This window comes from Lichenostomus cassidix, chromosome 24 (genome assembly GCF_008360975.1).
Source record: "Lichenostomus cassidix isolate B80296 chromosome 24, HeHo_3.0, whole genome shotgun sequence".
Classification (NCBI taxonomy): domain Eukaryota; kingdom Metazoa; phylum Chordata; class Aves; order Passeriformes; family Meliphagidae; genus Lichenostomus; species Lichenostomus cassidix.
The window spans coordinates 3,907,136-3,923,640 of record NC_139504.1 but is presented as its reverse complement, the minus strand read 5'-3'; the positions used below and the strand labels follow the sequence as shown (position 1 = coordinate 3,923,640).

Genomic DNA, 16,505 nt, shown 5'->3' with positions numbered 1-16,505 from the left:
CCCCGAGGACTTCAGGGGAATTTCTAGTGCTGAGGTTCACCAAATGGGGCTACATTTTTGTTTTGGTTGATGCCAATTGGAAGGCACTATTTTTATCCCCAAGTCCCCCAAAGCATCTGTTTCCCTGCAGCTATTTAAGATTTCCCTTTTATAAGACCTACTTTGAGGTGTATCATTATTTTTAAACGTTACTCGGAGCACTCACACTCCCATTTTATCATCATTACAAGTGTCATTATCCCTGCGCTTCAACTGGGTAATTTCAAGGAGAGATAAAATCCTTGCAGGGGGGCTGAGAGTTGCTTCCCCTCCAGCAAATATTTTGGGATAATGTCTGCTATTTGGGAAAAGCTGGTGCGTCCCAGTGAAAGGAAAAACAACCCCAAGTTATCTGGGGAAAGAAACTGTTTGGGAGCAGCCAAATCCCCAGAAAAGAAGGATAAAATTCCACTTAAAAGTTCCTATAATTTGATGCAAATGCAGCTCAGGTAATTTAATTTCAGGATCCTCTTTCCTTCTGCAGTTTCTCCACCTTGCAGCTCCTGATGGCCATGGGGGTTTTTTATTGCCTCATCACCCCAGTGACAGCCAAGAAAATGAGATTTTCTCCAATCTCTTCCTCCAGCAGGCAAAACACAACTTTTTTTGTTACAGGTACCACAATCTGGACAAAGAAGAGCCCAAAATTCCCCAGCTCTGGGTTCAACCCCAGGCAGTGATGCCTGAAACACTCAGATGTGCCAGGAAAAGCACCAAAAGATGTAGAGAATTTCCATTCCTGACCAAAACCAGCCCAAATTTGACCCAAAACTGCTGGGTTTGCTGTGGATTTGAAATCAAAGCTGACTCACTGCCCAGCAGAAGGTTAAGTGCATCGAGTGGTGAAGAGAATCACGTGTTATGAATGGTTGGGATTGAATTTTTCACACCTGTCAAGGCTTTCTAGCAAGGAATTTTGACCTCTCCATGCCCTGTTCTAGAAATCCCACGGAGAAAAGGAAATCTACCTTTTTCCAGCTTGAAATTAAAGCTGTGAGAAAGAGACCAAAGGGAAATTTTACCACTGAAACAGGGCAGCTGATCCTGTAAAGTGTTCTAGACACACCAACCTTCAAGTAGAAATTAATTTAGCAGAAAATAGATGTTGAGATGTTGACACACCTAAAAAAAAATGTGTCCAGAAATTGTCTTTCCTTCTTCCCTCCTAACCAGGGGACAAACCTTCATCCAGCAGATTGGGACATTTGCAAAGAATTTCCTCAGTTAAGTGGATTTCAATGACCAGAAGTGACTAAAATACAGCTTGGGAGGCACAAAACTGATTCATCTTTGCATTGATCCTTTCAGCATTGCTCATGGACACTCATTCCTTGGGAATCCAACCCAAACCATGGAAAAAAGTGCATCCTACCTTCATTTCCTGGTGCTGCCACCCCTCAGGCACTGATCCAGGCTCTTCCTCAGTGTCACCAGGCATTCATTCACATCCTTCCAACTTCCTGAGCTTTCTGCCCTTTATTTCCCATTTTAAATTGTTTCTACTTTGTAGGCACACGGGGATAAAGCACTTTTTTAACTCAGGCTTTCAGAAAATGACCTTGGTTTTCAGTTAAATTCACTGCTGGAACAGTGAAAGCAGAGCAGGATTGGGAGCAAGGGGAGCAGCAGGGATTTCCAGGAGTGCAGGAAGTGCACAGCAGAACCTGGAATTTATCTCCCATCTCTTGGTTCCACTCCAAATGCCTCAACCACAACATCATCCTTCAGGCCTGAGACACCAACAGAACCTTTAACCCTCGTGCTGGAACCTCCTGAAGCAGTTTTTTTATAATTTTTATAGCAGAGATCACTCCCTGCCACTGCTTTCCAAATGGGAAAGAAATAATTTAAAAAAAGGAATAATGGGAACTTGAAGAAAAGTGTGTAGTAGTGAATAGAATTTCAAAATAATATTGAAGCACAAACTGACAAGTTTTCTTGGAGATTTGTGGGGAGGAAAGAGAAAGGTCTTCTACTGTCCAGAACATTGCTTTAGTAGGTATAAAAATATTGCCACCATGTTGTCCTTTAACACAGACCCAGCCAGAAAATAAAACTAAATATGTTGATTATCACAGCAAGAGTGATGGCTGGGGAAGGAAAGGAGGAGGAGAGTGTCCATTTTCTCAATTCAGGTGATCTCAATCCATGGCTTGGAGCAAGTCAGCAGCAATTTTGGCAATGTTAAAGGAGCAGATAGAGGAGACTCCTTCTAGCCCAGTCACCAGAGGAGAGGGATCACCGACCTTTGGGATGATCCATTTGCAGTCAAAAGCCAAAAAAATGCATTTCTGGGGCTGCTGGACACAACCACAGCAGAGTGCATCGTTCCCATCCCAGGCTGGCTGCAAAACTCATCTGTGGGGAGAGGAAACAGGGATGGAAGTGCTGAGGAAAAGCTTCACACACTGCTGGCAAACCTGTCCTGGTGTCTCTATGAGCAGCACAAGTGAATTGAGAAGAGAAAAGCTGAAATCAGCCCTCTCAGCTCAAGAAATGCATTTTTTCCTCTCTTCCTGCTTGGGTGGGATTGTCCCTTGCAAGCCCTAAAGGATGAACACATAGAAATTGGTTCTGTTTGTCAGGAAAAAAATCCCTGGGAGAGCAAAAACTGCTCCAGACCTGCTTCGGATTAGGAAGAGACAGGAGAAATAAAAAGAGCATCTGACACCAAAATAAAACTATTTTGGTCCCTGCCATCTCTCTTATTCTAAATGAAGCAATTGTGGGCTACGTTTGTTTTTGCATTCATAATTAGCAGACAGAACAGATGGCAAAGGCGTCACTTAAAGCCACACGTCGGACAAAATAACCCAGGCTGCCAGTGCTGCTTTTCACTGGGAACAGGGAATACTTTCCCCTCTCCTTGCCATTGAAAATGTGTGCATCAGGCAGGGGGATTCACCGCAGAAAGGAATGCATTGTGCTCGGGGAGTGTGTGTGTGCTGAGCGAGGGAGAAAAGGGCAACCGCAAATGGAGGGTGGGAAGAGAGAAAATAGGGATGGAAACGAGGGGAGGACTGCCAGGAATGCAACGAGGGGCTCAGAGGGACAGAGAGAAGCTCCTGCCTTCGTTCTGGGCTTCAGGAAAAGGCTGGAGCATCTGTGAGACGTTGGAAAGACAGCTGGGTGGGAGATTGGCAGCATGGAGGTGTCTTGTTTTCGGACATTTTCTGACCCATTCTTGACTCCTTGTCCTCTCCACACCTCTGTCCTGAAAGGATGCTGTGAAACCTCTCTCAGATGCTCCAAGAGTGGCAGTAAGTGAATTCCCTTTGGAGGTGGAAGGGACAGAATTGCCATCAGGGCATTGCCCTCACCTTTTCTGCAGCTCAGAAAGAAACCTCCAAAACCTCCCTGGGAGGTCCATAAAAACCTCACAGGGCTGCAGCTCTCTCTCCACACCTCTATCCTGTAAGGACACTGTGAAACTCACTGGAAAACTCCCCAGATCACAAACACCCATTCCTGGAAGTCCTCAAGGCCAAACTGGACCACCTGGGACAGAGGAAGGTGTCCTCTGGGGATGAGCTTTAAGGTCCCTCCCGACCCAAACCATTCTGGGATAGTACAAACCAAGCAGAGCACAAAGTTTAATGCAGAACAGCTCAGAGCCACGGCCAGGACAGACAATTCCACCAGAAATCTGGGGCATAAAGCACACCTGGCACTCACATCCTACTCCCTCTGCCTCAAGCACAGGGAAGGAATGGGATTTAAAAAAAAACCCCAAAACGAACCACTGAAAACATCGAGGTCTTGGTCACTTGGCTGGCATTGCCCTTGTGACCCAGAGCACAGGTATGTGACATCCCAGAGGAAGAACTTCCCTGGGGAATCTCTCCTGGCAGCTCATCTCCCACGACAAAGTCCTTTATTCAGCCCTCAGCTCCCACAAAGCCCCAACGATTCAATCACAGCAAACATCCCTGCTCCTTGCAAAGGCAGAGGAGCCCCAGACACTAATACAGTTTTGTTCCTTTGATAGGCCTGTGAGGTGCTCTGACAGCCCTGCTGATGGGCTACAAGAGGATTTTGGCACGCTGCTCCCCGAGCACCATGGATAAGCTGTTCCCAGCATGGATGAGTGAGCAGGATCAGGACACAGCCTGGTGGGCCATGGAATAACCATCAGCAGCCTTGCCTCGCTCCTGCTGCAAGATTGCCAGAAATCCTGAGCTTCCAGAGCCACTGCAGCCTCCAGACCTCCTCTCTGAGGCCATTAAAATGCTAATCATGGTGAGGCTTGTCCAGCTCTTGCCTCTCTCAGATGCTCCAAGTGTGGCAATAAGTGAATTCCCTTTGGATGTGGGAGGGAGAGAATTCCATCAGGGCATTGCCCTCACCTTTTCTGCAGCTCACAAAAAAACCTCCAAAACCTCCCTGTGAGGTCCATAAAAACCTCACAGGGCTGCAGCTCTTGCAGGTAAAATTCCCACAGTGAGAAATCTTCCTCAATGGTCTCAAGCTCATCCCACTGAACTCCTCAATAGCTGTGGCTGCAGTGTGGAGCTCTGCAAACTCTGATGTGGGAAATAAGAGGAATAATGAGGCTCAAGACCACTGCAGCATGCTCAGAGCAGAGCCTGGAGAAAGAGTTTGGATCTCCAGGGAATAGCACAGGTTGAGGGGAAAAAGGAGAAGGTGTTGGGAAGAGCATAGAGCTAGAGAGGTGAATCCCTAAAAAAGCAGGGAGAGGAAGGAGCCAGAGCTGCTATTTCCACCTCTCCCTCCTGGTCCAAGACCCCTCTGAGAAACTAAAGCCTCCCTGGATAGGAACATTCTGATTCTGCCCAATCTGTCTGTGGGATATCATCTTCCTCCACCAGATGGTTCCAAACTTTTTGGACATTTTGCTCCTTTTTTCTCTCCATTTTCACTTCATTCCTTGCTTTGTTTTCACTCCTTCCCACAGTTACCTGACCAGGCTTGAAGGTCAACAACCTGCTTTAACATTTTAAGTGTTGCTGCTTAGCATCACCATGAATTACAACTCATTAATTCGTTACTGAAATCAAGTTTCTCTCCACCCCTAACTATGACGAACCAAGGAAAATATCACTTGGCTTTCGACACATTTTTCCATTCTGGTTTTCTGCATTTCCATTATTTAACCATGATTATTTGTAGTTTTAACTAAGGCTTGTGAAGGGGAGAATGAAACATTTAACAAGATGAGAAATAAGGTGCACAGTGAAATGCAAGACACACCTCACCCCGAGCATCCCTGGGGCCTCCTGCAGCCTCAGCCTCAAATGCCAATTGCTTTTTGCTCCTCTAATCTCCCTGCTTTTCCCAGCTGCTCCACAATCCAGGAGAAGCACCCCCAGCCAGGCCACAGAGCCCAGGGGCACAGCTTAATGCCCTCCAAATTTAGAGCTGGACATTGGTCCTCTGGCACAACATTTAAACATCCAGCCACAGCTCTAAACTAGGAAACTGCTCCACAAATGCTCTTCTGCCTCGACTGGGAATTCCCTTTGGATGTGGGAGGGAGAGAATTCCATCAGGGCATTGCCCTCACCTTTTCTGCAGCTCACAAAAAACCCTCCAAAACCTCCCTGTGAGGTCCATAAAAACCTCACAGGGCTGCAGCTCTGGCAGGTAAAATTCCCACAGTGAGAAATCTTCCTCAATGGTCTCATTACACAAAACTCACATTCCTTGCACAGAAATCTGGGGAGCTGAGGTACCCAAAAGATTAATTCCCAAAGTGCCAGGCTCAAGTCAGCATCCTGCCATCCCTGTCCCACCCAGCCCTGGGCATAAAATGCAGTGATCATGGCAAATCACACAGAAAGACCTAGAAAAAGCTGCATTTCTGCAGCAGAGCAATGGGAAAAGACCAAGGAAATAGAGAAGGAATTGCTGCCCAGGCAGGCTCAGTGCCTCAGCCACCCAGCTGTCAGCTGCTTCCCAGAGTCCTCACTCACCACAATCCCTGCTGAAGTCGTGGGGAGGGGAAGATGGAGTTCATCTCAGGATGGAATTTCCATATTTTGAGTGGAAAATGCTCTGGGAGATGGAGCAGAGCTCCTGTGGCACTCACCTGGCCGAGGGCAAAGCTGGGCTCTGATCCCTGCCTTAAGGAATCAGCAATTCAAGTGCCCAGCCAGCCCTCAAAGCTGTCAGCTCATTAAAAATAAGGCCTGAAGTGAACCAATTCACCATTCCCACCCTTCCTGCAGCCCCTGGAGGAGGCAGGGAGGGGAATACCCTGGGTGAGCCCTGCCTGGGTCAGCGCTGAGCTGCTGGAATCACTGCAGACTGGGATTCAGCACACATCCCTGCAGCCTGGATGGGGTTCAGGTTTCCTGCAGGAAGGGAGGAACCACAGTCCCACAGCTGAGGTGACCACAGAACTGCAGAGACACACAGGAGAGGAGCTGCTGCTGCTTCCCACTCCTTTCATCCTGCCAAACCCACAGCTCTGGATTTCCACAGAATCCCAGGATGGGTTGGGTTGGAAGGAACCTTGAAATTAATCTCATTCCAACCCCTTCCACTATCCCAGGTTGCTCCAAACCCATCCAACCTGGCCTTGGACACTTCCAGGGATCCACAGCTTCTCTGGGAAATAATTCTATCCACTCAGCAGCCTCACAGGGAAGAATTTGTTCCTAATATCCAAACTAAAGCCACTCTCAGTTCAAAGCCATTCCCCCTTGCCCCATCACTGTCCTGTTTTGCTCTGGGAAGGCTCAAGGCAAAGATTTGATGTTAAACCTCAAGGAAAACAAAATGATGTGAGGGGAAAAGATTCCCTTTTGGTGGAGGGAAAGTGCAGATTTTTCCCTCTTAACTTCCCAATTCTCCCACTGATCCCCCTTATTCCCTTCCCCCTAAAATCAGCCCATTATTCACACCCCCAGGAGCAGATTAATCCCACTGCAGTCAAGGGGAGTTTTAAAAATTTGGTTAACTTCTAATTCAGGCACTAGTGAGATCAACAGGTGTCAACACATCCATGGCCAGGGCTTCATCTGACCAAAAAAATGGCATTTGGATCTGGATTTCAGCAAAATACAAAAGGCATTTGAACCTTGATTTCAGCAAATCAAAAAATGTGTTTGAACCTTGATTTCAGCAAAGCAAAAAATGTACTTGGACCAGGATTTCAGCAAAGCAAAAAAAGGTATTTGGACCAGGATTTCAGCTGGACAAAGCTGGGATGATAATTCCATGAGCACACAGGGTTCCCAGGCCATAGTATCTCCACCCACAGGTGTTACTCACATTCAATATTTCCCCTGCAGGGACACTTGGGGACATCAGTTACATCTTTTAGGGCATCCAGGAGGGACAGAGATAGATCTCAGTGCACACAGAGGTGTTTCAAACCCTCTTCTGCATTTCCTCCCATTTTTCCTGGTGGGAATTTTCCCTGGGATGCTCATCACCTCTACCATGCATGGATTAATTTCTGCCCACAAGCAGGGTTCTCACAGTGCCATAAAATACACACAATTGCCATAAAAAATGCATTTACCTCATTCCTAATCATCATCTCAATGGGATGAGGTAACCAAACTCACCTATAAATTCATCACCATTATCCAACCTGAGTTTCCCCCACTTTTTATCATTAATAAATTAAACTTACTCCTGTGTTAATGCATTTATGGCACTTTGAATAACGATTCCATCAGTCTGAACTCCATCCTGAATTCCAAATATCCCACTGGAAAGACTCTGACTTGGGATGAGATGTCTGCAGCCACTTCCCAGCTCCCAAAAAAAGGGAGAAATCCCACTGCTCCTGGAAACTTCCACTTTGGAAGTTCCCCAGGTGTGTTTTTTCCACAACTTTTCTAAGCTCAGGCAAGTGGGCTGAGCTTAGGAATAGCAGAGCCACTCTCCCAGCCTCTGGAAAATCAAACTTTTCAATGGTTTTTGCATTTCTGATGATGCTGGAAAGCCTCAGAAATTGATATTTCCAGTGATTTTGACAAAAACACACTGATATTGCTCAGGGTTTGCAAAATATAGATTAAAAAAATCCCCTGATCTCAACATTAAGACATATTTTCTAATAACGACTTGAAGGTTCCTTTGGCTTTCTCTCATCCTGTTCCTATAAATTTCCTGCCCAAATTTCTCAGGAGGGCAGAACTTGAATCCCTTCATACGTGCAGCAATAAATAAAATAATAATTAATAGGATACTCAGATAAAGGCTTTCCATCTCAGGGCAGAGGAAAAGTATTAGCTAATTAATCATCAAGCTGGCATTAACTTATCTTTTGGCACCTGCAAAGAAAATGTAAATCTGAAAGGAGTTGGGGGTTGTGGAAACAAAGGAAGAAGAAGCCAACAATAGTTTTGGAAATGGATGACAAAATCCAAATGTTCTGCCTCGCTGCTGCTAAATTAAGCTCTGTGTTATCAGCGCAAAGATTAGGAAAAGGGAGATTTTCCTCTGAACCTTGAGTCACACTTTGGAGCTGCACAGGACATGACAGGAGTGGAGATGAGAAGATTCACTCACCCTGGAAATGAGTGGAAATAAAAATAAAAAGATCTGCTCGGTTCTTGGTTTCCCTCTGGTTTTCTTCCCAAAATGATCTGGTCGGTTCTGTGGAGAAAAAGAAGAAAGAAAGGAGTTAATTTATTGAGGATAATTTATTGTGTAGGAGATGAAGAAGTGATCCCCATCCTCCCTCCCATCCCAGGCTCCATCCAATCCACCTTTGCCTTCAGCCCTTTTTGCCCAAACTTCCCTTTTTTCCCCCCAAACTGCCCTTTTTCCCCCAAAAATGCCCTTTCCCCCCCAGTTTTAAATGGAAAGGACTCCAGTGAGATCCTGCCTTGAGCCAAACACTGCTCTAGGAATTATTCTAGTGCTAAAAGGGTGAGAAAAATTATTTCCCCACCTTCCATCAGAGGCTCCCAGCTGCTGACCAAAGATGGAAGATCATAAAATTTCGGAATTGTGTTTTCCCTAATGGATTTTTTGGGCCTCCTTTGAGCAAAACTCCCTCTTTAGGGGGAGGTCAGCCCCAAAACCAGCACAACTCTCAATGTATGCACCAATTAATTCAATTAAAACCATCCCAGCTGGCATTTTTAGCCCGAATCCAGACGAGGGAAATGATTACACACATTTCTTCCTCAACTCCAATTAACAAACACTCAGCCCAGCTCCACGACAAACGTTTTGCAACCACCTGTGGGTGTTTGTTGGATCAAAGGAGTTGCATTCCTTCCTGCCCAGGCACAGGCAGATCCCTTCCCTGCCTGCTGGAGGAGGCAGGGGGACGGATGTGCATGTTGTTCCTCCAAAAAGCTGTTTTAGTCCCAAAAAATTGGGAATAAGGAAGGGAGAAAGATTCCCTTAAATGATCTTTGGCTTTGATTTAATATATCCTAACAGCATCAGCCCAAAACAACCTCTCAGGGGTCATCCAGGAGTTTATAACCTTTATAAGGTTATAAAGATTATATAAACTTTATAAGGAGGGATGGAGGCACCTGGCACAGGGCAGCTCCAGGAAATCACAGTGTTTCACAAACCCACCTTCAATACTCAAAAAAAATCAATGTATTGCTGATCAATGAGTCTGCTCAGGCACGGCACAGAACCCACTGACCCTCTGCCATCATCCAAATCAAAACTTACTCCTTCCTAACACCCTCATCCTTTCTGTTTTCTTTTTGACCCCAGAATGATGTGAAATCCAGCAATTCAGCACGTTCTGATCAAATGCACAAAGAGCCACCAGGACCTGCGTTTAGCTGCATCAAAGTCCACTCAGAGGCTGCATTTTCCCCCCAGTTTGTCCAGCCACAATGACTCAAAACCATGGCAAAGGGAGCTAAAATATTCTTATATCTACACAAAAAGAAGATGCAGCTTTTGGTGTTGTTGGGGATTTTTTTTCCCCCGCTAAACCTCTCATCCATTAATTTCAAGAATGAAGTCAGATTTTTTTTTTCCCCCCCTTTTCTTTTTTTTTTTTTTTTTTTTGGGTGAACGTGGCTGGTTATTTGACGAGTGAAGCATTAGATTCGCGAGTTGTTCCGCAAGCCAAAACACGCTCCCTTTTCATTCATAACACTGAGCTGCTCGGCGTTAAACAGCCGATTATCATGAATGAAGTGGGTGTAACTTCCTTGAAATCCTCCAAAGACCTGTCAAAGCACAGCTACCGCAGCTCGCTGTTCTCCTTGAAGCGCACAGAGCGTTGCTTTAATTGTTCCCCGCACTTGATCCCCCAAATCTGCTCTGTTCAAAGCGCCAGGGGGTTTATTTTTTTTAATTTGTATTTTTTGGGGGGTTTTTTTGGGGTTTTTTTTTGGGGGAACCGTCGGGGTAAGAGAGGGAAAGTTGGGCTGAGTCTCCCGCCGTCGAATTTAGATTTTCTTGCGAGATCTAAATTAGGCTTCACCCCTTTAAAAGTGTGGCAGACAAAACCTTAGGAATCAAAGCCCTGGCCTGTTTTGCATGGATAATCAAGAGCCTCTGGCTCTTTTTCAGAGAGGAAACGTTTAACCCTAAAGAGAAGAAGACTCCTGGTTAAAGTGCTGGCCAAGGACTTCAAAAACTTAAATTTGACTCCAAGGCTGTCATTCTCCACCCACTTCCCAAGCTTTTTTTTTTTGCCCCAGTGTTGCTGATATTTGCAAACTAGGATGGTCTGTGATCCAAGAGCATGAAAAACTGCACAGATAAATATCAATTTAATCCAGGAATTGGTTTGATATAAAGATCTTTCTAAGGATGACCATGATCTCCAAGAAAAAAACCTGCAGCACCTCTGCCATTCCTCTTAACCCACTTCAGGACACCCATGGATGGATCTTGGCCAGCAATAAATTGTGATCTCATCACTGACCCACCAAATATTTTATTCCTCTCGCCTAAACAGTTTTACAGCCTGGAAAGCTACAGAAAACCCACTAAAAAAACCCCCAAAACCACGAGGACCAACACACTTAACAAGGTTTAGTCTCAGGAAACGCTGGGGAAAGTGGCACCAGGGAAAACTATTAAAAATTTCCTATTTCAGCTCAGATTCTCTGCTAAATCTCATTATATCTCCCACAACCAAAACAACAACAACAAATCTTGGTGTTGGTTTCACGACAACAGTTTTTACACATCCCTTAACAGCTCTAACGCTAACAAAAGCTGGTGCTTGGGGGGGAAAAAATGTAAATATTTGTCCAGCATTTTGGAAAACTCCAAACTTGGAACGCATTGCAGCCAAATCCGGAGACAGCAGCACTTCCCACCTGCTCCGGATTTTTATCCCAAAGGGGTGATCCCACCTGGGAACATCCAGATTTAACTGGATCCCACTAAAACGCTGTCTCCCTCTGCTTAAAATTCCACCACGAAAAGCTGGAGGTTCCCACAGCAGCTCCATCCTCTCAAAATCCACATCTCTCCCTTATCAGCAAATGGAAATCATAAGACCACATCCCGAGGGGTTGCTGTTCTCCCATCAAAGCCAGAGGGAATTTTGACACTGGTTTCAAACGCAGTCAGAGATCAGCTGGCACAGCAGCACATCTGACAGGTTGCATTTCCATCCTCCTGACTACTGTGGGCTCGAGGATTCATTTCTGTCTCTCCCTGGCTGGTTGCAGCTGCAATTCCAGGCTGCATTGCTGCGGGATGGATCAGTGGCTCTGAGTCACCCTGCGAAGGACACGTTTGTAAACTGACCCACCATTGACAAAATCATCTCTTTCTGCGTTTGTGGGAGGCCAGATGAGGCATAGGTTCCTCGTCTGATTCATTTCCTGGGGAAATTTTTACTCCCTGCATCTTTTTGCAGTCCTTATTCAAGGCAGCGAGTAGTGAAGTGATTAATACAAAATCCATGCTTGACACAGAGTGGAAGGATTCATTCAAATTCTTTTAAAATCAGCGCTTAATTAATTGCTTAGAAAAACAACCCGTTGCCAAAAATGTGGGGGGTTGGTTTTAGCGCTTTTTCCCCCCCTTCCCTTTCCTTTTTTCTTTTTTTTTTTCCAGTTGAGCAAGCTTTTTCAGCCGAGAAACTAATTACAGGCAACGGCACACAGCAAAATGCGCGAAGGACAAAACTTGGCACCTCTTTTGAAAATCAGCCCCTCGGAAGGAAGAATTAGGAACCTGGACAGTGCTCCAGGGCAGCTCCAGCTCTCCTCCTTCTCCACCTCCATCCAGCCCTGCAGAAATCCAGGCAGAGCTGGATTTTTTAACTCCTCGCACGAACACAGACACTGATCAGGAAATTCAGACTGCCCGAAATAAAAAAGCTAAGGCAAAGCCAGCCCTGTGGAAAGTGCTGTAAGTTTCTTGAGGATTTTTATCTCCCTGATTATTCATATCAAGGCAGTACTAACCAAGTCCAGATCGGGATGGGGTTGGGAACAATCCCTGCGGCTTGCAAGGCTGGGCAGGGCTTGGCACTCGGGATCAGCCTTATTTCTCCGTCCTGGCAGGGTGGGCAAGCTTAGCCTACAAAATTCAGGAGAAAAAGGAGAATGTCCTTTCACTTCAATCCTTCTCCCTGCCTCTCTGTCTCTCCACATTCTTCTCCTCTCGCCTTTTCCACGGCGAGCGCTGAATGATGGGATTTTTGACATCAGAGGAAAGTCATCCCTTCTCCACTCCCCCAGCTCCCGGCCGCTTCCTCCTCAGCCTGTCTGCTCGTTTGCATGCTCCTTCCCCGCTACGAGCCCGGCAGCGGCTCATCCCGCCCCGAGCACCCCAAATCCTGCCCCGAGCACCCCAAATTCTGCCCCGAGCACCCCAAATTCTGCCCCGAGCAGCCCAAATTCTGCCCCGAGCAGCCCAAATCCTGCCCCGAGCAGCCCAAATCGTGCTCCGAGCAGCCCAAATGCTGCCCCGAGCAGCCCAAATCCTGCCCCGAACATCCCAAATTCCCCTCTGAGCATCCCAAATCTTGCCCCGAGCATTCTAAATCCTGCCCCGAGCATCCCAGATCCTGCCCCGAGCATCTCAAATTCTACCCCAAGCACCCCAAATCCTGCCCCACCTATCCCAGGCTGATTTCCCCCGCTCCCACCCAGCCCACAAAGCACATTTTGGGGCTGCTCCCGAGCCGGGACTCACTGTAGCAAAGTCATTGTTTAGTCAAGGTAAAGTGACCTCTGTTTACTCAGACAGCTCAGCCGCCCGCAGGGAGGAGCTGGGCTGGAGATAAGTGAGAATGTGGCTGGGAAAGTTTGGCGCTCGCTGCCACAATGAGCTGAATGTTCGGGCAGTTCATGCCCTCTTCTCCTGCAGTTTCTGCAGCCCTTTGATTTATTATCTGCAGCCAGACAGCAAGTGACCCCATCCCTCTGCAGCCAGCCTTGCTCAGCTCGGTGTGTTTTCTGATCCCAATAAATACCCCGTTAATTACCCTAAACTGCCAGGCACCTGCCGTAAGTTGTTTATTAAAGAATCGCACCAACCAATCGGGTCTTTTCCTATTTCCTCCTCAAACAACCCCGGAGGGAGTCAATTCCAGCTGGACTCTGGGTGACCAGGAGCAGGGTCAGCAGCCCAGGAACCGCGGTGACTCAGGCTGGGCTCTGAGTCACGGAGCTCCTCCGGCTTCCTCCGTGCTCCGGGGGGTGGAGGTCGGAATTTCCTGCTGGCCCTTGGCCTTGTAAATCACCACGTCCTGTGGGAGCGGCAGGAGCTGCTGGGAGGTCAGCGAGGGGGAGAGATGAGGCTGCTGCCCAGTCCACCTGCTCGGGAGAGGCAGCGATGGCAGCACTGCCCTTTTCTGGGTGTCACTGTCCCATTCTGGGTGTCACTGCCCTCTTCTGGGTCTCCCTGTCCTATTTGAGGTCTCACTGCCCTGTTCTGGGTCTCCCTGTCCCTGTTCTGGGTCTCCCTGTCCTGTTCTGGGTGTCACTGTTCTGTTCTGGGTCTCCCTGCCCTGTTCTGGGTCTCCATCTCAGTGGAGACACCACAGCAGGAGCCTCCAGTGTGCTCTGACACCTTCAGGTTCCCGAGAACCTCCTGGAGCCACACATGGTCCATCCAGCAGCCCAAGGACACAATTCTGCTCTTACAAACACATGAACAATGCTGGTTCACCCCAGGAGAATCACCCTGGGTGATTTCTCTGCCTTCCTTCAAGACAACACCATAAATGAGAGGAGAAGCCATAAAAACCTCCATCAGTCATACCTATGGAGCTGAAGGAGAAAACCATAATGTTGGGTGGCAGTTCTGGGGACAAATCCAACCCTGGGAAGGTGTCAGGAAAACAAATCCACAAACACCAGAGGTTTATGTCCAAAAATGAGACAGAGGAGTCCTGTAACTTTATTAATTAATAAAGGGAGAGGTCATGGGCATTTCCCAAGGGGTCTCACCCTTTATTCATTAATAAAGTTACAGGAGTCCTTGGACTCCTCTGTCTTCTTTTTGGACATAAACCTCTGGTGTTTGTGGATTCATTTTCCTGACAGAAAGTCTTCCCATCTGTGTTTCCAAAAAGCTGAACTTAATCCTGATTGCGGCTGGAAAGATTTCACTATCACAGAAGAATTCATGGATGAGCTGTGCCACCATGGCCCTGAGAAAAGCCCATGGATAACTGTGAGAAAATGGACCATGGATAATCAGGAAGGGAATGAAGCTTTTTAGCCTGCTGAAGATCACTTTCTAGAGCAGAGCCAACTGGCCAAAATCAGCGTCTGAAGTCGCAAACTGAACGGTGGTAAGCAGAAGAGGGATGCTGATGGTGCTCAGCAGAATTCCCAGCCAGATCCCAAGGATGGTGACACAGGACCAAGTTTTGTCTACACAAAAGCATTTTTCCAGGAGGAAAAATGAGCTCAGCACAGCTTGGCAGTCATTCCTTCAGGCTCCACAGAGTTGACAGACAGATCTCCTCCCAGGCTCACCTGGTACTTCCCCATGTTGTACACTTTTAATCCCTCCAGTCAGAGAAACTGTTAAATAATCTCCCACACAGTGACAAATAACCTGACACAACAACATCACAGCACTACCACCACGGGGTTAGAATCCCTGTCCAACAAGTGAGTAGGACTTTCAAACCTCTCTCTATTTGCAGTCCTGCACCTTCACACTGCTTTAATTTCATCCCTTCTAAGGCTGAATTTGCTTTAATCATTACAGGGGAAATTGTCCCAGTCAAGGAAGACACAAAGAGAGATCCCCAAGACTGCTAAAAGCATTTCTGACACTGATACTGCCTGGGGAGTTTGGGGATGGTCACACCTGAACGGATTTTGGCACATCCTAAAAATATTACGTTTTTTGAGAGAGATCAGTTGGTTCCCATCAGACTTTCACATCTTATCTGGAGCACCTTTTGGGGCATATCATGACCTGAGCATCAAAGACTTGTGCAAAAAAATTTCCACGAGAAACACAAACAGGTATAACCACAGAGGGAGATTAAACCCAAAGTTTTGACCAAAATCAGTGAGAAATACAGACAAATAGAACATTAAATCCAAGGTTTTGACCAAAACCAATGAGAAATACAAATAGAACATTAAACCCAAGGTTTTGACCAAAATCAGTGAGAAATACAGACAGGTATAACTGCATGCAATGACAAGGAGATTAAACCCAAGGTTTTGACCAAAACCAATGAGAAATACAGACAAATATAACCGCATGCAACGACAAGGAGATTAAACCCAAGGTTTTGACCAAAACCAGTGAGAAATACAGACAAATATAACATTAAACCCAAGGTTTTGACCAAAACCAATGAGAAATACAGACAAATAGAACATTAAACCCAAGGTTTTGACCAAAACCAGTGAGAAATACAGACAAATAGAACATTAAACCCAAGGTTTTGACCAAAACCAATGAGAAATACAGACAAATATAACGGCATGCAACGACAAGGAGATTAAACCCAAGGTTTTGACCAAAACTAAGACATTTTTTATCAAGCAATTCCCCCCTTCAAGCTCCTGAAGGACAGTGGGTGTTTTCCCATCACTCAAAATCAAGGCTGGGCGTTTTTTCTCCAGCCAGATGCAGCTCAGATGGGGAAACCTTTTGGCCAGCAGTGCCCAGAAGGTCAGAGCAGCCTCTGCTGGGGATCCTGGCTGATTCTCCCCAGCCTTCACCCCCAGCAGCACTTGTTGTTCACAGCCAGCCCGTTTCCCCACGGCTGACCAGACCTGACCCTGCGTAGATTACAGAAGTTAAAGGGTCTGTGAGTGAGGAAAACAGGAAATCCAAACAGTGAAAATCTCAGCAATAACGTTTCCTAACAAAGACCTTCAGATCTCGCTCCGGGCCAGCAGCTGTCTCGGTGACGTCCAGAAAGGGACATGTTTAGCATGGTCTTTCTGCCATTTATTTTTACCCTGTTTATTTTGCTATACTGTGACATTTTCCTCCTTTTTTTTTTAAAGGTTTGGTCGTAAATGAGGGCGCTAATCCAGACCTGAGAAAACAGACATTAATGCACGTATCCCCATGTGCTTCCGTGGAATTTTCCCTACAGAAAACCAAAC

At 46.5% G+C, this 16,505-nt stretch overlaps 1 protein-coding gene across 4 annotated transcripts in view; it reads right to left on the bottom strand.

Annotated features, from left to right (window-relative positions):
* The window catches only part of LOC146427502 (uncharacterized), a 91,585-nt gene that overhangs the window by 46,019 nt on the left and 29,061 nt on the right, over positions 1-16,505 (bottom strand). For all 4 annotated transcript variants that reach the window (XR_014856379.1, XM_085081739.1, XM_085081738.1 and 1 more), the window contains exon 5: positions 8,527-8,613. Coding sequence is in view for 3 of the 4 variants with exons in the window: in XM_085081739.1 (XP_084937865.1) it covers positions 8,527-8,613 (87 nt within the window). In the remaining variant the exon portion in view is untranslated. The remainder of the gene's footprint in view (positions 1-8,526; positions 8,614-16,505) is intronic.